The 23,912-nt window shown below is 35.0% G+C and overlaps 1 protein-coding gene across 1 annotated transcript in view; it reads right to left on the bottom strand.

Annotated features, from left to right (window-relative positions):
- Positions 1-800: 800 nt before the first annotated feature.
- LOC126744495 (membrane alanyl aminopeptidase-like) overlaps positions 801-23,912 on the bottom strand; it is a 30,071-nt gene continuing 6,959 nt past the window's right edge. Inside the window, exons 3-16 of the mRNA XM_050451931.1 lie at positions 20,237-20,450; positions 19,979-20,183; positions 9,981-10,084; positions 9,728-9,932; positions 9,489-9,672; positions 9,197-9,435; positions 8,959-9,139; positions 8,697-8,889; positions 5,683-5,963; positions 5,426-5,610; positions 5,197-5,370; positions 4,995-5,141; positions 1,284-1,365; positions 801-1,226 (exon numbers count right to left, since the gene is read on the bottom strand). Coding sequence (XP_050307888.1) covers positions 873-1,226; positions 1,284-1,365; positions 4,995-5,141; positions 5,197-5,370; positions 5,426-5,610; positions 5,683-5,963; positions 8,697-8,889; positions 8,959-9,139; positions 9,197-9,435; positions 9,489-9,672; positions 9,728-9,932; positions 9,981-10,084; positions 19,979-20,183; positions 20,237-20,450 — 2,748 coding nt within the window. The 3' untranslated portion in view covers positions 801-872. The remainder of the gene's footprint in view (positions 1,227-1,283; positions 1,366-4,994; positions 5,142-5,196; positions 5,371-5,425; positions 5,611-5,682; positions 5,964-8,696; positions 8,890-8,958; positions 9,140-9,196; positions 9,436-9,488; positions 9,673-9,727; positions 9,933-9,980; positions 10,085-19,978; positions 20,184-20,236; positions 20,451-23,912) is intronic.

Genomic DNA, 23,912 nt, shown 5'->3' with positions numbered 1-23,912 from the left:
TTCAAACCAAAGTGCCTCATTGCTTGTTCTAGACCTATTAGCCTCCAGTAACCCTCGGTGGGGCACGGGTGCATGAGACCTATGCGCATAACAGCCCTTTTGGATACCTACTATCTTACAATATCTATAATCAAGTCGAAATTCCGCGTTGGATCAATACAGGCCATCGACTTCATCCAGCACCGAGGCACGGGCTCTTTCGAAGAACAGCCAGGTATGGGGGGAATCATTTCGTTATTCCCTTTTTTCTGTCATCGGCCCTGATGGCCTGTAAAGTAGGCTCCTGATTAGTTTTAATTTAAGCGAATGGCTATTCAATGTACTGTTGCCCGTAAGTATATCAATTTGCCTTAGATTTAGCTGAGGTAAATTGCAGCCATGGATATCATGCTAGCGGTTTTAGAAAACGGACAATAGTTTGTGTACAACATAAAATGATTTGATTGTTTATAATAATATAAGTTTAAAGCTACAAGATTCTGTTGTGGTTTGTTTTCAATAGTACCCAAAAAACATTCTTTTTGTGTAGTTTTAGGTGAAGATTAAATACGAATTTCTTGTCGCTTTTTGTTTATATCTATCATATAAAAAGTAACCTAACGCTTTCTTTCCGAAGTGCTTTTTGAGATACTCGTATACATATTCTATTTCCTTGAATCACATATCAGACCCAATAAACAAATAACATAGTTTGCTGACTATGTTAGAAAATTCGGAAAACTAGTATATTTTTCTAGATTTTTTTTGTATTTCTTTCATTTTATATACAAAATACACATATACTAGGATTAAGTCTTAGATGCATAAGATATGTTATTTATTTACCAACAAAAATATTTATTCGCTTAAAGTATAACAACAATTTAAAGTTTTCAATTACGAAAAACTGTACTAACAAATATAAATAATAGCCATAAACTACACGTATTCTTTGAAAGACTCTCTGTACCACTAGTATCAGGTGAAGCTGTTGAGCTAGTGCCTGAAGATGTTGAACTAGTTGTTGAGGTAGTAGTTGTTGAAGAAACAGATGACGTAGTGGATAGAGTTGTAGTTGAAGTAGAAGTGGAACTCGTTTCATCATCGCTTAACCCAAAGTAGGTATACAATGCGCTTGTATGTTGGTTAATGATTTCTTGATTACTTTTGGCAGTGGCTATTGCGCTTTTTACTGATTCAGTTATGCTATCTGTCAAATTTTCTGCTGAACTTAAAAAGCTCTCAAGCTAAAAGAAATATATTATATTAAATCAAGTTTAGATGCACAGCTAAAAATATGTTACCTTTTGTATTTGTGAAATTTTAGTAAATGTTGATCCAAAACCAGCTAGAACCTCATTAACAGATAAGCCGGAAGAATTATATCTGTAATTTTGAAAGTTGAAGTTTAATAAATAATTTTTTAGGATGTAAAAGCCTAAGACTACTCTCATTTCTGATATGTAAAGACTAGCAATAAATATGAATATGGTAATGTTGTGCTTAATCTCTTTACATCCTCTCTTTTGCAATCACAAAGAAACTTTGTACCCAAACGCTTGAGCATGGCTAAAATTGAAACCCTCTTTTGTTCTGATTTGGTTTTATGAGGATTTGTAATATAATCAAAGCATTCTTGCTTTCTTTCATTATTTATTGGCAAGTATGGTATTAGCATTTGTTTATTATTGCTTTACTTAAATCCATTGCGCAATGCTAAAATGGAATGCTAGTATAAGCATGATGATCGAGAAAATAAGTTGGAGCAATCCTTGTCTAGCTAAATAAATATTCGAAAATTACATACAGTATATACAGGGTGAGCCGGGAGGAATTCATCAAATTCCAGGTGAGTTTTGTAGACATGAACATAATATTTAAAAACCTATGTATTCTCATGCGATACTCAGTTATTTTCAAAATATAACGTAATTACAAACAAAACAGTTTTTTTACACAAACATTGCCTTACTAAGTGATTTATATCTTTCTTTGACAAACAATGTCTCGAATTAGGGCCTCCCGAGTGTCGTCTTTCTCTTTGTACACCTCATTTTTAAACCAGCGCTACAAATAATAGTCCAATGGTGTGACAATCATGATGAGTGTGACATGTGGTGTCCAATGTCAGTTCAGTGAAGTAAATTTTGAAATATTATAGTTGTGAGTTATCGTGTGTTCGTAGTAGTGTGTAAATAAATTCGTTGACCATTTTCGATTGTTTTAATTTACTAAGAACGAACGTGAAAAACGTTGATTTAAAAGAAGAAATTCTGGAAAAAATCCTTTTACTAAAAAAAGAGATTCTTTCATTAATAGAGGGCAGACGTCAACATTATCGATGAGCTGCCCTGTAGACCTTCAGCAGTGAACCACAAGCGCGAGGTTTGTGCCAATACGAAATCTGCTGGTTTAATGCGCCTCAAACCGCCTGAATTTGATGGTACAATATTCTGGAATGTTTATCAGTTTCAGTTTGAACCGGTAAATGATTGGTCATCGAGGGAGAAGGCCACTGCCCTTACTTTGGCCTTAATGCTGATGCCGAATAGAATTTCCCCCAAATAACAAGATGTTTGCGACCACCTGGTGAGGCATTTGCAAATGCGTTATTGCCAGTCACACCAGGAACATGTCGACAATACCCAGTTGGTGCAAAAAATCAGAAGAGTCGTTGCAAGAATTGCGTGTTTGGTACGACTGGCATATCTAGATGTCCAGAAAAGGATCATGAAACGTTTGGCAGTTCCAGAAGGGGGACGACTTTAAGGAATCCGTCAAGCGCATGATAAGGGAGGCACTTGGAGGACTTAGCCGCCAGGACCAAAATTTGGGAGTATTGAAAACGTGAGAAAGCAAGTCATGTAAAAAGATCCTCCAGAATGCGCTAGTTCTATTCCCGTCAAACTAAGGAAGGTCGAGTTGAAGTTTGTTAGTGGGGATAGGAGAAAGATGCAAAGATGCGAAGTTATTAAGAACCTTACGTCTAGCAAGGCAGATGCAAGGGACTAGTGCTGAAGCAAATAATGGTCCGCAAAGAAAGCAGAAGGCTTTGATGCATCAATATAACGTGGAAAGTCACTTTGAAAGGGTTGATATTGACGTTGCTGGCCCATTAACTGATTAAAAAGTAGAGAATAAGTACATCATAGTCGTAATGGACTATTTCGGCAAATGGGTTAAGCTCTACCAAATCAGAAAGCCTCTTCTATGAATGACGTCTTAATAAAAGAATGGATCTCGCGATTTGGGGTATTTTTGGACCTACATTCAGACCAATGACGAGAATTTGAATTCAACTTGTTCCAGAACGTTAAAAACGCTTGGAATAAAGAAAACGAGACCTGTTGCATTACACCCGCAGTAAAATGGCATAGTGAAACAAATGAAAGACGCATATGATGTCAATGCCAAAGAGATACAACAAGGGTGACTTGGTTTGGCTCTATGACCTTAAGAGATGGAATCGTCTGTCACCGAATCTTCAAACGTCCTGGAATCAACCATACAAAGTGCTGGAAGCCATCAACGCTGTTCTTTACAGAATACACAAGCCGGCGAGGGGTAAAGCTCATCCACTTTACCCGACTGGCTCCTTGTTATGGAAACCAATACGGTGAGCTGCGACAAATCTAACCAGAGTCGGATTTGATGACCTATAAAGTGCAGCAAGAGTTGTTTACTGCTCCAGCTGAGTATGCTCTGGCATATTGTGTAGATAAGGATTTTCAAATGTCTGAAGCCATAGTTTTCCCTAGAAAGTTCGGAAAAAATCGAGAGCTGCGTCGGTCTGCGTCGGTCCGTGCCCCCCTTTGGGTGCACGGACTCAAAATAACCGGTGAGGGGACTGGTAGAAAGATCTTCTACTTGGTTACCAAAGAGGCGTCATACTAAAAGCCAACCTATAAGGACGTTTGGGACGCTTTGTGATCTCTAAAAGAGGACTTGCTTGCTTGTAGGATCTGAAAAGTCTAGGAATTCCTAAATTCATATGCGAACTCGATAACTTGAACTGGAGGATGATTCGTGTCATATTAGAAGTGGTCTTCAGGTCTACAGGCGTGCAAGTTCCGGTATGCTGTTATACTCCCCAACCCCGTTGTTGGGAGAAAACTGCTGATTTTTATTTATACAAAAGGTCCAGTTGCAAAAGGGGAACCTTCTGCCGATATCAACATCTTTGAAATCATTTTTGGACGAAATGAGCGGGAGATGTCAGTGTAACGATATTGTAAACACCGACAAACCAGCTGATTCTCCGTTATTCCGGAATGACAAGTGGCACATCGAATGACGTCTAGAAGGTTCACGAGAATGGTCCGGAACAGCGTTCAGCCGAATATATAAGAAGCCGCATCACCGAGAGTGGTCAGTTCAGTGAAGTAAAGTTTAAAATATTGGCGCGACGTTTAAATATTTGTAAATAAATATAGTCAAAAATAAATATCTCACGACTACTGTGAGTGATCGTATTTTCGTAGTAAAGTGTGTAAATAAATTAGTTAAATAATTTCGATTGTTTTAATTCACACCTAACGAATGGGATAAACGGAACAATATCATAGTATGCACTATTGACTACCAATTTTAAAGTCGCTACGTTCGCCTCCTATGTTTCGGTAAAAAATGATAATAGCAATTATTAGGGTATTAAATTTCGTTTGTTTCGTTTAAAAAGTAGAGAAAGTATGTATAGTGTCTCCTTTACCCTGGACCACCCGGTTTACGTGATTGACAGTGATTTACAGCAGCTAGAAAAAGTACTTAACGTTTTAATGAGTTTCATAGATTTTTAAAGAGTGTTGAGTATATCTGCAGCGGTTTTGCTGAATGAGAAATAGAACATGCATGATATTAGTGTCTGATTAAAACTAAATCCAATAAACACTAATACGCCAATATTAACTGGTGAAGATTAAAATGTAAGAAAGGCTTTAGGTGGCTCTAATATGGACAGGCGTACGCTGATTGAATATTATCTTATTCGAGTTATCTTATATTAAGTGTTGACTCACCTGCTAATAATGTCTCGATAGTTCTCAATAAAAAACTCGAGAGCTGTATCTACTCCAATTTCATTGCCATTATTAATAGTGGAAAAAATAGATGTATATTGAGATGAAGTAATAATGCCATCACTTGTTAGAATTTTTGATAAGAACCTGGAAATTTTAAATAGATCTTACCCAGTTCAGTAAGAAAAATCATAATACTAACGTTCTTAAAATAGTTGTATTTGTTGCACAACCCAAAGCAGACCAAATGGTAGAAGAATCCTGAGAAACCGAAGAATTTTGATATTGCTTATATAAGAAGTTCCAATCAGCTTCTGAGTCTTCACTATGTCTTATTCCATTACAATACACTACTGACCTTATATTAATATTTGGCCTAAAAATAAGCAAAAGTTACATGACTGCTATAAAAAAATAGCTGTATTTATTACCTTTCATAGGTATCCTTGTAATTTTTAAACAAAAGCTTAGCGGCTGTTGCACATTTATTATTGCCAAATTTGCAAGCATAAGTATTAATTAAAATTTGATTTAAAGTATAAATGTGGGCATCCTCATTAACTGTCTCGAGAGGTACTGAGTCAGCTGCATTACTTATCAATTGCAAAAAATGTTGCTGAAATTAAATGCATTTACTTATTTATTAAAAACCAACAGTTTAAAATAAAACTTGACAAAAATAACATACTGTCAACGCTGCCCCCAGTGTAGTCATACTACCAGTCTTTTGCAGTAAATACCAAAAGAGGCTTGTCGCAGGATACCATGAAAAATATGACGTATCATTAGCTAAAAATTCGGTGTTCCTTAATACTTGGCTGTAAGATAGATACCCAGCTTTGGCAAGCTGATTAGAGTCATCGATAATTTGTGCTCTATTTAACTCATGTATTCCTGAGAAGTTTGTTTGCAATAACGCGGTAGCTAAGTTGTTCCACAAGGTCGTATCATAATTTACGCGATAGAATCCTAAAACAACATTACTTTCTTTAATATTATACTTAATCATTAATTTAAAATTAAATTAATATTAAGATTTTAGGACAAAAAATCATAAACATGGTAAAAGAGGTGAGTAGATGGGTTTTGTGAGATGATAAGAACGTCACTATGTTTCTCTTTACCCATTAGATATTCAACTTACTAAAACTCTTTAGAGGAATTAAAAGTTCTTTCAAACAAATATTTTTAAATATATTGGCTTTTTCTAGGATTTCAAGCGACCCATGAAATATAAAAACCAAGCAGATCATAAATAAATTAAAGTAATGTTTATTTCAAGGACCATAATTTATATATTTATAGAAATGTAAGTAGATTTGTAGTGCAGTGGGCAGCCGGAGGCTGTTATGCATATAGGTCTACCAATGGTTCCTCGGGCCCACCGAGGGTTACCAGAAAACAATAGATTTTGAAAAACCAATGAAACTCTCTGGTTTGAAGGACTTAATCTGGTTCGGTACATTGTAGGTATTACCCAAGAATTACTTGAAGCTAGCGCGCGTGTGTGTTGGGCACTCCCCAATAATGTGGCCTCCAGTTTTGCCCTCCCAACACAACCGGCATTCCGGGTTACTTGCAATAATAAGATGGTGTGGAGATTACGCCTTAAATGCCAATGTCCCGTTAAGAGACCCCATGACCAGCCGATTTTCGTATCTTTTTAAGCGCAATAAAATTCGGGTGAGACAGGCAGAGTCTCAGTCCGTCTATAGTGTCTATACTTTATCCTGTCTCATGCCAGGTGTTTCCGTCCATCTATGAACGGTCCACTTATCCAGCAGACTCTTTATTGATGCAACTGCTACACATTTGGCTATTATGAGTTTAGACCCTACCGGCAGTTTTGCAGATGCTACTGTGGCAAGAAAGTCCGCTTCCCCACTTCCAGCATAGCAAGTTGCCCTCCAGAACATGTATGCTGCTGTCCAAGCAGATTGAAAGGATTATGTTGTGGTGTCCACAGCTTAGGATTTTCTATTCCCCGCGAGTATGCCCTGCTGGTATATGGGACCCCACCACAGAGCCCTGCACTAGCTATTATGAAGCCATCTATATACCAGATGATCTCCGTACTTAGCAATATAGATCTATTGAAGTGCTGCAAATCATCTCGATATGGGTCACAACACCCTTGCAATCCAGTCTTAGGTGCCCTACAGTCACTGCCCATCAGAAGATGTCGGTGCCAGATAAAACTACCTGTCTTAGCTGCTTTATCCACTTAAAATACTCGGATACAGGGCAAATGATAAACTACGAATTCCTCGAGCTCAGAAGGTAATTTATTTATGCCTGAATTATAAATGCATCATTATAGATTCACTTAGATTGCATACATCGAAAAACTTACAAAAAGAGAGCTGGTACATAATGGTACGTCACTACAAGCAAAAGAGATCAAACTTGATGGGAATCTATAAATACTTTCTATTATTAAAGTGGCTAGCGACATGGCTAGTAACATTTTGTCAGATATAGTTCCCTTAGAGTTTGCGTCTGGTATATCTGTTCTAAACTCTTTTCATTTTGAAAATGTTGAGTCGTGGGAGTTATTAGAGGCTCTCAATGATACAAAAAATAAAAAATCATGCGGCAATGACGAGATTACGGCGGAAATCTTAACGAAACTACCACATGATGGACTTATCTCATTGTGCTCGTCAATAAACAGTTCTTTTGAGACAGGTAATTTTCCCGAGTGTCTTAAATCGTCGATTGTTATCCCGCTTTACAGGGTGGAGCTACAAGTATTACTGCAAATTACAGGCCAATTTCCCTACTACCTACACTTTCGAAGATTATTTAGAAAGTGGTAATAAAACGCATGTGGAAATATTTAACAAAATATAAGCTCATAACACCCAAGCAATATGGATTCCAATCCTCTAAAAGTACACTTGACGCTTTTTTTTTTTGGATATGGTATACTCTGAGCTTAATGGAGGTGAGGCTAAAGCAGCAGTATTTTGTGATCTGTCCAAGGCTTTCCACTACGTCGATCACGAAATTCTGCTGCGGAAGCTGGAGCGTTATGGCTTTACAGGGTCGGTCTTGTCATGGTTTAAGTTTTACTTAAGTCATCGAAACCAATCTGTTTTGATGTCTGGTTCAATGTCTTTACCTTCTGGAATTAATTAGGTTCGGTATTGAGTCCTCTGTTATTTTTAATGTACATTAACGATCTCGTTTAAATATCCTGTGTGAAATTTTCATACTTAGACTATCCTTGATTAGTTCGAACCTATTCTATAGGTTTATTCTTCGACTGGTATACATAGTTAGCCAAGTAAGAAATCATCATAATTTTTTTTTTCATTAAACTCGCATTCATTAGAATGGTGATTTTCAACTCGGTTTTTTGTTCTTCATTCTATTTCCTCTCTCGTTTTTCTGGTTTCTTATCCCGCACCTTAATAAACTTCTTCAATAGCAATTTCATTAACTTATCAATCTTCATTTTATAACAGATTTATGATGCTCAGAAAAACAAAAGGAAATAATAGTAAATGTATCTAACTTGTAATAAAACATCACACTTTACCTCCAATTACCATCTATTTACTCCCTGTCATAAATATAAGGTTAAAAAACTATTAAGTTATATGAGAAAAACGATGATAGGAGATGTCATTAGGAACTAATGTTTTTCATGATTTTCTCATGAATTTATAGGGCAGTGAATAATTTTTATGAACTTACCAGTCTGCTGATTATTTATCACAATCCAGTTGCTACTATTAGAAAATCCAGATATAATATATGGATTCGTAGGAGTAACCCAGCCAATAGGATCAGTATTTTCGTTATATAAATTGAAATCTGCTGTTGAATAGCTGATTGGCACATACCACGAACTATTTTCATTATCAGTACCGCTATATAAAAACCGTTGCTAATAAAAAATAGAAGTCAGAAAAGTAAAGCTTTATCTATACCATTTAAAGAAAAAATAAAAACTCACCTGTGTAAGTATTACGTTTGTACCCAATAAAGTGATATTGATTACGGGATATCCCCCTTTGTTAATCCAATTATCTACAACAGTTGTGAGATTAACTCCTACGGGCAAATTAGGTATACTATTCTCAATTACGCCTTCCAAAGCATCCCATAAGTCTTGAGGTTCAACAGGTTCAAAAGCACTGAGTTAATAAAATTATATAAGCTTTGAAATTGTTTTTTGCTTAAGAATAACTTACTTATCAAGCAAATACTTTTGTAATCCACTTTTAAAGTTTAATCTTCCTACAATATGTTCAATCATCCTTAAAACACTTCCGCCTTTATAGTAAGTATAGGTGCCAAATTTAGCAGAGATTTCTGCAGGTGTTGAAGCATTGGATCTTAATGCTGGTACATTTAAGCTTCCCTGGAGAGTCATAACATATTGTAAAATCCTTATGACAAACTGTTTTTCCATTTCTAGTTCAGGAACTACCTAAAAGTTATTGGTATAATATATTTTAGGACTATATTGTATCTTTTACTTACTGCGTTTGCTGTATAATATTCAAACATCGTGGCAAATCCCTCATTTAAAAATGTTTCTGACCACCACTTACAAGTAACAAGGTTTCCAAACCATTGGTGAGCAAGCTCATGCGCAATGACAGCTGTAATACTTTGCTTATTGGCATTTGTTTGCAAGGTATTATCAAATAATAAACCTGATTCACTACAGAAATATTATTTTTTAATATTAAAAATGCTTTATATTGTGCATAAATTACCTATAAAGAATGAGACCCCAATTCTCCATAGCTCCAGATTTACCTGATACCGCCACCTGATCCAATTTGCTCAAAGCATTTGTATAATTATATTGAGTATAAGAGTTAAGATGATCAATTACTTTGGGGGTTACATACATACTCCAGTTCCTGGCCGACTCTTTATCTTCTCTTGAGCATATGTGATGTTTAAATTCAGATGAACCTATGAATGTACTTATAATAACATTCTATTGTTAGCTTAGTTACTTACCTTCTAAATCTCCTTCAGTGCACGTATATTTGGATATGATGAATGCTACTAGGTACACTGGCATTTTAGGTGACGTCCCAAATATGGTTGTTATAGTGTTATCTCTAAAATTCAGTTAAATCTCGATAACAAAATACAATTAAAATAAAATTCGATTTGATAGAAGTCCCATGTCAGATGAAATTGAAAATTCAGAGAATCATGTTATTTCAGACTGCTCAAAAGAGTACTAACAAGGTACTTTTTTTGAAGGTTATTTAAAATTAAAAACATATTCATTTAATGTAAATAATAAGAATATATAATTGCTACGTTATTTATTGCAAGATCTCACGGTACTGGTATTTAGAAATCAGCTATGTCAGTCTGGATTTGATGACAACAATGTTTATTAAACTAAAATATTAACAAATCTGGCGTTGACTTAAAAAACGTTCATCTAAAAATTAAAAAATGTATATTAAAGTAAAAAATTATACAGTGTGTCCCAGGATGAGCGAATTTATACGTAAAAATGACAAAAAATTTTGGGGTTAATATTTGACCATTTGGCATCCAGCCCTGCTTGATTGAGAAATAAAATTCAGTATATTTTTATTTTTTTTAAATGAAGCGTGCCTTGATACGAGGATTTTTTAAATTTGATGAGTAAGTAAAGTAGTATTTCTAGGCAAGATATAAAAAATGTTTATAAGAAAAAGTGGCTTAGAATGCAAAATTATACCCGAATACCGAATTTCATAACCATAGGCCTACTTTGATTTTTACGTTTAAATTATTTATTCTAACTTTTTTAAAAGTTTAAACAAAAATCAAATAAATATTAATTAAAATAGTGAAAATTGTTGTCCTTGGACTTATTCTTTTTACGATCGGTAGGAGTTTTTTGCTCGTGGAATGCATGCCGCTTATTATATTAAGTTCTTTTTTGCTGCATTTAGGCCGGCGACACATTGGCGGTTGCGGCAGCGGTTGCAACCGCGCGGTTACAACCGCTATTCTGTAAAATACATGGATTAATATGGAGTGGCAACACATTAGCCGTCAAATGGGCGCAATCGCCTTCTCAACCGATTCTTACCGCGGTTGCGCGTTTCGCGGTCGGAAATTCAACGTGTTGTTTCTTGACTACGAGTTCACATTAACCGCGCGGCCAAGAACGAGATCAGATCATTTTTGAACCATGGATATATTCGACACAGAAAAATTTATTATTTTGGTGCAAAATCGAACGTGTTTGTGGGATGTTTCTGACAAGGAATACAAAAATCGGGATAAAAAAATTAATGTTTGGCAGGAGGTTTTGGAAGAAATGTATTCGGATCAAAATTTGTCGACTCCGGAAGAAATAAGATTAAAAGGTAAGAAAAATACTTCATATATATGTACAGAAAGTGTTTTAATATAATAATTGTTTACAAAGGTAATAATATACCTATCTATTAAATAAACACAATACACTTATACTTATCTATATCATAGCATTTTGCCAACTTAAACTGCCTTCAGGGGATATAAAATACTCAGTAAACAGATCTCTGACATGTTGTCCTCCAGTCCCATGTACATATATATCATTTAAGCAGCAAGTTAACGTGTCTTCAAATTTGTATCTGTCCCGTTTTCGAACAAAGTTATGCAAGACACAAGCTGCTTTTATTACCAGCACTGCAAAATCTGGTTGCACTAATATGCTAGTATGAAACACACGCCACTTATTGGCCAGAATGCCAAAGACACATTCCAGGAACCTCCTAGCTCTTGTTAATCTGTAATTGAAAATCCTTTTATTCTCGTTCAGATTACGTCTTGGATATGGCCTTAATAAATTTTGATGTAAAGCAAAAGCTTCATCGCCCACCAATACATAGGGATAAATACTTTGGTCACAATTATCTGCCAAAACTGATGGACTGGGTATTATAAGCTCACTGTTATACAACTTTCTTCCAACAGTACTTTGCCTAAAAACATTGCAATCGGACTCCCGTCCGTATGCTCCTACATCTATTACTGTGAAGCAATAGTTTGCATCAGAAATCGCCATAAGCACGAGCGAAAAATATTTTTTGTAATTAAAAAATGCCGAACCGCTATGTTCTGGTGACATTATATGAATATGGTTCCCATAGACTGCCCCAAGGCAGTGGGAGAAATTAGATTTCTGATCAAATTCCTCTGCTATTTTTTTCCATTTTTCAACAGTAGGTTCGGGCATTACTAGTGGTTGTAATATAGTCCATAATGCACGACAACATTCATTAATGATCATTGCGATTGTACTTCTTCCCATTAAAAATGAATACTGCAAAGCAGCAAAATGCATTCTAGTCGCGAGATACCTAAAATAACATTTTATTTTTACGTCTGTGTATGAAAATAGGTTTTTTTTAGGGACAGAACTTCATAAGAAATGGGAAAACATTAAAGACCGTTTTATTAAGAATCTCAAAGGTGATTCAAAAAGCGGCTCAGCAGCATCAAAAAAGAAGAAGTACGTTTTCTTTGATATGCTGCAGTTTCTGGTTCCTAAAACACAAGTGCCACACCAGCACCGCATTTCAACCAAAGAGCAGCAATGCCGAACACAATCTCCAGAAAAAAAGCATCGTTTGAAGACAAATTGTTGACACTTCTAGAAAACAGGCAGCCTCCACAGCCTTTGAAAGATGACGACGATTTAAATTTCTTTAAATCGTTGTTACCAATGGTAAAAACTTTGAACCCGCAACAGAAAATAAATTTGAGAGTAGAAATACTGCAATTTCTCCAAAGAGTGTTAAATCCTCAGCCCTCTTATCATAATCAGTTCCAATCAAAGACATCCATTCCGCCAGTTTCTCAGCAAATTTTTCACCAAACCATTCCTTCCACATCATTCTCCGTTCACCCATCACCATCAAACCCGTCTGCTTTGTATGACAGCCGCCCGTGTACCTCTCGTTCATTACAACCTATTTTCACCCACAGATTCCCAATCGTCCGACTACAGTGAAATTTTACCTTTGATTTAATTCCTTCTTTTCTTTTTGTAAACGGTATTGTAGATTTTGTTTAACTTTGCTCCATAACTAAGAATAAAATATAATTATCTTACCTTATAGTGACTGTTAATCTTTCTTCCACAGTGATGCAATCTCTAAAGTGACTATTTGACTTTTGCAAGTGAGGTCTCATCAACGTCACTAATTCATCAAAAGACGTAACGCTCATTCTGTAATAATAAAAAAACTTTTCGGGATATTCCCTCAACCGATGAAAAAGGCAATGAAACTGACCATTTGTCAGACGCCTTTCGTATAACGGATGGACCCAGTACCTCCTTTTTCGTTTGGATTTCTTAATTTTGAGAGCGTAAATTATGGCAACCGTTTCTGTCAACTCCATACTACTGACTGTCGCGAAATTTGCGGAACCGGAAAATGTGAACGCTATCGCGGTTGTAACCGCGCGGTTGCAACCGCTGCCGCAACCGCCAATGTGTCGCCGGCTTTAAGAGTTTTTGTCCAACTTAAAATGTAAACATTCTCAATTAAATGTGGCAGCTACTATAAAACATTGTCACTGTGAAAGTTATGTACAACAAACGACTTAAAGCTATTAATAATATTATCATAATTTACAGAAAAACGTTAAATTTCGAGTAGAAAATTTTCATTGTGCAATCATATGGTAGTGGAAATAGTATGTCGGCAAAGTACGTTTTTGAAGGATCTCTTAATGAAGAAACGTATCTTCAAATTTTAAAAAAAATTTTTGAAGAATACTTACTACCTTTACCAGTACCAGTATTACCTTTACCAGTTGATTTGACCAAAGAATAAATCTTTATTTTTAACACGACGGCTGTCCAGCGCACTCCACTATTTGAGTAGCAGAATGGTTGAATCGAACTTTTCCGAATGAATGGATTGGAAGTAGGCCTATGATTATGAAACTTGGTATTCGGGCATACTACAATACATTCTTCGTATACTTGGTAATTTTGCATTCTAAACAACTTTTTCTTATAAACTTTTTTTCTATCTTGCCTAAAAATACTACTTTACCTACTCATAAAAAAAATGCTCCCATCAAGGCATGCTTGATTTAAAAAAAATAAAAATATGCTAAATTTTTTTTTGATCAAGCAGGGCTGGATGCTAAACGGTCAAATTTTAACTACAATTTTTTTATCATTTTTACGTATAAATTTGCTCATCCTGGGACACACTGTATATGAGTTCTTCTAAAAAAGGGCAAAGGGAACTGATATATGCTCCAGAGTCTTTTAGAATCAATAAGTTTATGGAAATCGAGAGGTTTTATTAGATAAGAAGAGGTATATAATACATGTAAAAGAGATCAGTTCCAAATTTTTAATTGCAATTGTATCATTACTTAAAGTAGGTCAGTAATACGTTAAAGTTTTAATAAGTCAATATTTTTATGACCTCCAATTGGCGTTAGTTTAAATAAGAGAGTCTCATAGAATCTATGGTACTAGTAAACTCTATGGTACTCGAGTATCATAAGTAGCACCGGTGCTACGACCCACATAGCATGCGATATCCACTGTATATACCAATAAAGTCCAGAAAGTGCAAAAAATATCGGGTATGTTCTATGTATATACATTATACACACTGAGATAAACTTAATTTTTATATGTTCAAGTATAAATATTATATGTATATATTTTGTGAACATTACCGTCGCCTGCTAATATCTAAACCTTCGATATATAGATCGTACATACACAAACATGTACATATGAACGATGTACACACATGTAGCCTTAGCCAGGTACCAACACGACGTAAAATGACGTTAAGCGACGTAACGAGAATTGAATCCGGGATCACCTGCACCATATGTGCTATACAACAAATACATACTAAAGCGGCTTGTTTTTAAACCAAAGCCAATTAGCTTTAAATAAACTATCACATGACCAAAATAAGATATGCAATTGGTTGTACATTTAAGTAAAAATGTTTTTTCTTTATATTCAAGTCCTTAAAGGTCATTCTACATGACCTAAAATAGTCTTCAAAACTGGTCCTGTGTAAATATTTGAAGTCTCTCAGAAGCATTTTTCTATTCCGTTTAAGACGTCTTTTAGCCTTTATTTAGGACGTCATTTTGGATGTGAAATTTGTACGTCACTTTAAGGTAGTAAGGAAGTCAAAAGGACTCATCATATAGATCAGAAACTACAAAAAACAAGGTATTCAAGACGTCATTTTGTTACCTAGGAAATTATGCATATGGGGTATATCCAGAAAATGTTTCATGGATATCACATCACCTTTATACCTTAGGAATATTTATTATATCACCTAAAATATTAAAAATTTATTTGTATATTCTGTAAGGATACATGTAACAGATCCATAGATATAAGATATCCATAGGATCTAACCCTTGGATATAGTTTAAATATCTAGTATATTCAGGATGTACACTGTACATACTAACATTATATTCCATGTATACAGTGTGTCCCACTTAAGGGTTAGCCACCCCTCTAAAATGTTTGTTTCTTGACCAATTTTCAAAAACTTTTTTTTGTTGGATAGATGGTCAAAAATGGCACTTATGAGCCAAGTTCGACATTTAGAGAAAGCAGGTAATGGCCTACTGTATTTAATTTTGAAGTGCGAAAAATCGAGAAGTAGTATTAGCGATATTTATTTTTGAAAAATGGTACTGGATTATTGTTCAGGACCACTTAAAACATAACTGTACCAAATTTGGTTATGATGGTATACAGGGTGTTGAAATAAATAGAGTCAAATTTTTAAAAGACGCAATAACATTCTTAATCAAATACGAATATTTTTTAAATTTTTGGCTAATTGGCATGTGTCTTGAGAACACAAAGGTTAGAAGTATCCTTCAATAAACAACAATCGATCATATTATCATACTATTTTGGGCTCAATTTGTTTGTTTTTTTATGAGTTTGTTTGTTAAATTCCAAATATATGATTGTGTCTGGTTAAAAATTATTTTGTGGGAATTTTACCCAAGTATGCTATGAAAGAAAATGTTCCTGACAGTTTGTCAAAGTTTTCATGCATTTAGTTCATTTTGACTGCTTGTCGAACAATTATGGGTGATTATAATTTAAACGAAAGAGTTGAAGTAGTGTTCGATGGAGTTAGAACATTTCGTGAAGCTGCGGCGGAATTTAACAGGAGACATCCTGGTAAAAACATCCACAATTCAACAATAGCCAACAATAAACTACGGGTTTGATCAGTCTGGTTCAGTAGACGGAGTACGTCCTCATTGTAATCGAGCAAATAATAATAACCAAATAATTTTTGAATACTTTAATGCTAATCCGCAATCTAGCATTAGAGTTGCTAGTGCCAACTTAAATATTTCCAAAAATTGCATATGGAGGTGTTTAAAGAAAAATAACAAGAAGCCTTTCAAGCCTATATTCCGTCACACTTTGGAACACGGGGATGAAGAACGCAGGATGGAATATTGTTTGTGGTTGCAAGGCGAGTACTTGGCTAACCCTACATTTTTGAAAAATATTTTATACACCGATGAGGCAACATTTACTACAAACGGCATTGTGTCATCTCAAAATATTAGAATGTGGAGTAACGTAAATCCCCATTGGGTGATACAATGTAAAAGGCAGTATTCGCAGAAAATTAATGTATGGTGCGGTATATCGAACGAACGTATAATTGGACAGTTTTTCTTTAATGAAAATCTAAATGGACTTAATTTTCTTCGATTCCTGGAAGGTGATTTTAGTGACGTAATCGATGATTTGCCGTTAGCCGAAACAAGAAACTTACACATACAATTTGACGGTGCGCCTATCCACAATGCAGTGGTGGTGCGGAATTGGCTAAATCAGAATTATCTGAATCGATGGATAGGACGAAACAGTCCATTAATTCAGTGGCCAGCACGTTCCCCCGACCTTTCTCCCTTAGATTTTTTTCTTTGGGGAATCCTTAAAAACAAAGGGTGCAAATCAAGACCGCAAACTTTACATGATCTTTGTGAGCGCATTAGACAAGAGTGTAATGAAATAAGCAGGGTACAGTTAAGAAGGGTGGTAGTAAACAACAGAAGACGCATAGAAAAATGTATAAGAATTAATGGAGGACATATTGAAGGAACTAATATTTAGTTTTGTGGCATTAATTTTTAAAGTTGAGTGTTAGCAAAGATAAAATACTAGTAGTATTATTATCTTTGGTGTTAGGTAATTCCTTAAGGTAATTATTTTCAATTTTTGGTGCTTAGCCTACACTACATTATTAAGTAACTAGTGAAGTGTGAATTGCAATTGCAAATGAAATAAAACTAAAAAATTTATAAATGAAGTTGTGATATTGTGAAGCCCAAAATAGTATGATAATTATGATCGATTGTTATTTATTGTAGGATATTTCCAACCATTGTCTTCTCAAGACGCATGCCAATTAGCCAAAAATTTAAAAAATATTCGTATTTGATTAAGAATGTTATTGCGCCTTTTAAAAATTTGACTCCAATTTATTTCAACACCCTATATACTATCATAACCAAATTTGGTACACTTATGTTTTAAGTGGTCCTGAACAATAATCCAGTGCCATTTTTCAAAAATAAATATCGCTAATACTACTTCTCAATTTTTCGCACTTCAAACTTGAATACAGTAGGCCATGACCTGCTTTCTCTAAATGTCGAACTTGGCTCATAAGTGTCATTTTTGATCATCTATCCAACAAAAAAAAGTTTTTGAAAATTGGTCAAGAAACAAACATTTTAGAGGGGTGGCTAACCCTTAAGTGGGACACACTGTATAATGTATATAAACATTAAAGAAAGGCATTGTATGTATATACCTCAGGATATTATGAATATACATAGCATTTACATACAGGGTGTTCATTTGAAAACTTCCCACCACGGATTTATCCAAAACCACTGTTTAAAAAAAAACGCCGAAATACGTCAAAAGGTTTGTCAAGGGGGACAACTTTCTAACCTAAAATTACTTCACCCTCTTTCACCCATTGCCCCTCAGGGTCATCCCCTTCAAAATTTTAAATGGCAAGAGGTATCGAGTAATAGCTTGTTTAAAAGGTCTTTCTAAGTCTTTTATTTTGACGTTCGATTTTTTTAAATCGGTCAATTCGTTTTCGAGAAAATTAGAAAAATCTTTGTTTATCTTAATTTGTTCAGATAGAAAACAAAAACATGAAAATATCAGTTTTTATTTCAATAAGTGTTCAAAATGTTACCCATTTTTGGCCAAACAATTATATAGGCGATGTTTAAATTCCTGACGGACATTTTCAAAAACATGTTGTGGGATATCATGGCAGCTGTCAATGATGCGTTGACGAAGTTCATCCAAACTTTCAGGTTGGGGAGTAAACACAATAGGTTTCAAATGACCCCATAGGAAAAAGTCTAACGGCGTTATATCAGGAGATCTAGCAGGCCATTCTATAGGCCCCCTTCGCCCTATCCATTTATCTGGAAACTCGTTGTCTAGCCATTGCCGATGACGAAGAACATAGTGAGGAGGAGCGCCGTCTTGCTGGAAATATATTTCAGCCTCATCAAGTATAGGGTTTTCATCATCATCGATTTTGTTTTCAATGGATTTCAATAAGCGGATTGATGATATTTTTCAACATATCCAAATAAATGTCTCCATTTAAATTTCCGTTAATAAATAATGGCCCAATCACTTTATTTCCTAAAATGCCTGCCCATATATTAATTTTTTAAGGGTACTGGGTATGCTCTTTTACAAATGCATGAGGATTCTCATTGCTCCAATATCTACAGTTATGCTTATTAACAAATCCATTTAGATAAAATGTGCATTTTTCGCTGAAGCAGATATTCTTTACATGAATAGTATTTATCATTAAACGCTTCAGTCATTTTTTCAAAACTCAACTCGTCTATCGAAATCGTCTTCGGTTAACTCTTGCAATATTTTTGTTTTGAATGGATGAAATTTATGAAGTTTGGTAACTGTGTGAACAGAGCCTAATGAAATACCAGTGGCAGCAACAATTTTGCGTAATAAAGTATTATGATTTATTCCAATATGACCCAAAACTTCAACTTGAGCGGCTTCATCCAAAATTCGCCGATGATCACGTTTTTTATTTGCAACAGATCCAGTTTCAGTAAACTTAGTCACAAGGTCCAAAACATACTTATGCGAAGTTATCTTCTCCGGATGTCTAACGTTAAACGTGACAGAGCACATTGATTTTGGGCACCATAAATTAGAATAATTTCCACTCTTTCGGCTAGTGTGTAAACCATTTTGGAAGTAAAATCTTCAACTCAACAAATAAATTTTCACTATTCCAAGACTGTAACTGACGGCAAAATAAATTCTTTATTTTCCTTAGCAACTATAAATAACTAAGCAGGTATAAGAATAAATACAGTTCACCCAGGATATCTGTGTTGATGAAAAGAATGCGGAAAAAAAATCAGGTTGTTATTAAGTTTTTTCCACGTCTAATCTTCGGAATTGCTGTTTATGTCGGTAGTTTCCGTTCTAAATAATAAACAAATTGTAGATTTGGCAAACCCTAACGGACAACATTTTGAACACTCATTGAAATAAAAACTGATATTTTCATGTTTTTGTTTTCTATCTGAATAAATTAAGATAAACAAAGATTTTTCAAATTTTCTCGAAAACGAATCGACCGATTTAAAAAAATCAAAATAAAAGACTTCGAAAGACCTTTTAAACAAGCTATTACTCGATACCCCTTGCCATTTAAAATTTTTAAGAGGATGACCCTGGGGGGCAGAGGGTGAAAGGGGGTGAAGTAATTTTAGGTTAGAAACTTGTCCCCCTTGATAAACCTTTTGACGTATTTCGGCGTTTTTTTTTAAACAGTGGTTTTCGATAAATCCGTGGTTGGGTTTTCAAATGAGCATCCTATATATAGTTTGATAGAATTAATATTCTAAACGCAATTGTAAATGCAAATCCGTTAATAACTTACGCATTTGATATATTTTTCATGGAAGGCGTGTTAGTTAAAGCAGTCATATTTGCTGGATAGGTCAGATTATAAGCAAATGTTGCTTTATATCGGGGCTCATCAAAACAGGGAAATGCAAATCTAGCATTGGTGGCTTCAAATTGGGTGGTGGCGATATATTGCACAATTCCATCTGTATCTGTATACGAAGCTTTATAAAAACCACCTAAGAAATTAACAATATTCAATTAAAAGTGTATGAAATTCGTAATTACTCACCTGAAGTTAATAACTTCGCATTGAATGCAATTTTTAAGGTATAATTTTTACCAACTACAAGATCAGTTTTAAACTGTAGCGTAAGAATATCGGTTGTACTGTTTACTTGGTACTGCTCGCTAGTTAGATGGGTTTCGGAGTCTAACTGAATTGAAAGAAGCTGGATATTTTTAAAACCGGAGTGCAATTTCACTTCTGATGTTTGCACTGTCACCTAAAAAAATATTTGATTTTAAAGGCAAACAATTTGATAATTTTTTTATTATTATTTCTAACTTAGCTTAATTAACATTACGTTGGGTAAATCTACCCGTTTGCGTTAATCTGTCCCCAAAGTTTTACATAATTTCGGAGTTTGATACGTCTTAAATTAATATAGCAAAATTTCAAATAATTTTAACAAATAAAATGCATATTAGATCGAATTATGCAGGGTGGCGCATCAAAAACCAAACAGAGGCATGGTACATCAGATTAGTTTGTTCTACTTTCAGAAAAAATTGTAGTAAAAATATTTACTTAATAAGTAAGTGCTTTTCTTCACTACGCCCGTGTTTTGTTTATCATTTTGTTATTGAAATTAGCCTTTGGAGCGTTTTTTGTGTCAAAAAACTGGTTTATTGAAGAAAGATAAGAAGGGAATATCTTGTACTTATTTTAAATAGGAATTTAGTACATAGTTTGTGATTGACTTGACCAAACTTTGTTGCTTAAATATTCCAAAGCAGAAAGGGTTGCAACTATCGACATATTTTTAGCAAATAATCAGTGCGTTAATAGAACAGCACAAATCTTTAATGAAAAAAAAATGAGAAGAGTAACGTGCATCGAAAATATGTTCCAGAACTTGTAGCTAAATTTCGGAACACTGGATCAGTCGCCAATAAAAAATGCAACATTCACAATCCCATAAGGAACGAAGCAATAGAAGTGGGGGTTTTAAGACAAGCTTGTGTAGATCCTACGTTAAATACCCGCAAATTGGATACTGTGGGTGGTGCTAGTTGATGTAGTATCCACTGGATTCTAAGGATCCAAAGTTTTCATCTGTATAAAATTCACCTTGTACAAGAACTTAATGAAGACGATTTTGATCGGCGACTACAGTTTTTTGAAGATATTGTAAACGAATTATAAATTTTCCCCTCGAACCAATATTCCTTTTTGTTAAATAGCATAGTAAATCATCATAACTGCTGATATTGATCCGATTCTAATCCCAAAATTTATTATGAACTACACGTACAGCAGCCACAAAAAACTAAATGTTTGGGCTGCTATTTTTGGCGATCATTGAGTTGATCCCTTTTTCTTATCTGGAAATTGACTGGTGCAATGTATTTGGAATTACTGGAAGACGTCATAGATCCTGTATTAACTGCTATAATTGAAAATTACATATTACATTGATACATTGCGAATACGAATGCGTTCTAACAGGAGGATGCCTCGCCACATTACGCATTTGATAATATTTAGATCAGGCGTTTCCAGATCGATGGACTGGTAGAAGAGGTGCCATTGAATGGCACTATTACCAATATTACCTTTAGATTTCTTTTTGTAGGGTCACTTAAAAATAAAAATCTATGCTACTCACCTAATATCGTTAGAAAATTTGGGGCAAAAAATTATGAATGACTGGCTTCAAATATTGCAAAATGTTCGGCAAAGTTGTGAGCAAAATCTTTATTATTGAATGGAGAGTCATGGTGGTCATTTCCAACATTTACTTACTTGACGGATCAGATCCTTCTACATCTATAAACTATTTTCTAGCCAAATGTATTGACCTCCACTAATGCTGGTGTATTAGTTATATTTAAGCTTTAAATCCATAAATCTCCAAAACTGCTAAATCAAAGTACATGAATTTGAAATCACTATAAAGGGAATTAAAAAACTTTTAAAATAATACTATATCATCGTGTATCACTCGATCACTTTTTCCATTTTGATCACCAAGCTTGTTTTTCCCTTGAAAATCAAATTGACGCGACGGGTCGCAGCATTTTTCCAAAAAAAACTGAACTGCCAGTAAACATTTCTGTTTCGCTTTCGATGCGGTACCCTGTATAAATAGGGTACAACAAATTTGCAACAAACTGCACGCCTCTAATAGACACAACTGGTGCTGATTCTAAGGCCTTCCGAGAGGCATCATTTGTCCACTATATGTACGGCCCTGCATTGAGGCAGCTTCGACTACTAGGAACCACAAGGGGCAGGCACCACTTTGACTACTAGGTTGGGGATTATACTCCTTCTTGTGGGCAGCCCCTAGCTTCTAACGTTTTGACAACCTCACTGTTAAGCTGGGCAGATATGCAGCGCTGCAGAAGCATGGCCTTTATCGACATTCGAGTGCTCGACAGATTACTGCGAAAGGAATGTTGTCCAACGCCTCTTCAATATCTAGGCAAGAGCCCAGCCAGGCCTTTCCATTTCCTAGACTACATGTTTCTTACGAGGTGGTGTAGGGTGTCAGATCCGTGGATTTTCCTATCTGGTAGGTGTACTGTTGCGCATGCAGTGGTCTTTTAACCAATGCTATCTTTTAGATATTGATCAGCCTTTCTATCGTCTTTGGCAGAAAACTAATAAGACTGATTGGTTTTGACGTAATAAATTTTTTGCTGACAGACATGAAAGACACTTTCATTTTCACAATTTTTCAGGAAGCATGAACAGAACCCATTCATACCGAAAGTTTTGAAGGTAGGGAATGATTTGATTGCCCTTCCTTCACCCTCTCATAGGTGATTATTCTTCTAGCAGCCTTGTAGTCGATATGAATAGGAGCCTGAGCACTATGATGGGATCGTGGGACAAGTTGGAACCTGGAAAGTGCGTGAATAGCATAAGTTCTAAGGTGTCCCGCTCATTAGCTGTAAAGCTGCCATCTGGGAGTAACAGTGACTCCATTTTAGGACTAAGATGGATGTGACCTTCTATAAACCCTTAAGGGCAGCCTTTAATTCAGAACATTCCTAATTCTTAACGAGTCATCCTGGGGAAAAAATTAATATTGAAGATGTTGCTGAGTTATTCTTTATTATTTATTAGAAAAAGACAATAAAGGCTATAAAAAGACTGAATTTTCCTTTAACCCTGACATATTTGTTGAAATTAAAAAATAGATTGTTTGGTATAAAGTCACGGAACTAAATAAAAATTATTACTTTAAATGATCATTCCTATTCCATCTTGCTGGAATGCAATTCCAAATAGGGAAAAAGAATGCTTACACTAGACATTCTATTATTTTGCCGTCAACGTTATTAAAAGAAAATTTGAAAAGAGAGAATAAATATAAACAAAAAAGTATTATGATAAAAAAAAAGATTCAACGATGGTGAAACAGAAACTTGATCGTAAAAAAAACTATTATTTATAAAGAATTTAAAAAAGAAGAAGAGAGTAAAATATACAATCATGATGACAGAGATGTAAATATTTAAAGAGTGAAGACATGCATGTAAAATTAATGAAAACCTACAAGAAAATCATAAGGAAAGTAGTATATTGGTATCAAGAAAAACGTAACCCTTCCACATATAACCTAAATTTGACTCTGATTTTGAACAATGTAAGAGTTGTAAATGGCATTAACTCAGCGCCGATAGGGCTCCGCCAGCAGTCATAATAAATGAATGCATGTATTAAAGTGGACCCT

This window comes from Anthonomus grandis, chromosome 14 (assembly GCF_022605725.1).
Source record: "Anthonomus grandis grandis chromosome 14, icAntGran1.3, whole genome shotgun sequence".
NCBI classification, from domain to species: domain Eukaryota; kingdom Metazoa; phylum Arthropoda; class Insecta; order Coleoptera; family Curculionidae; genus Anthonomus; species Anthonomus grandis.
Note: the sequence above shows the minus strand (reverse complement) of the source record. Positions and strands in the feature narration are given on the sequence as shown.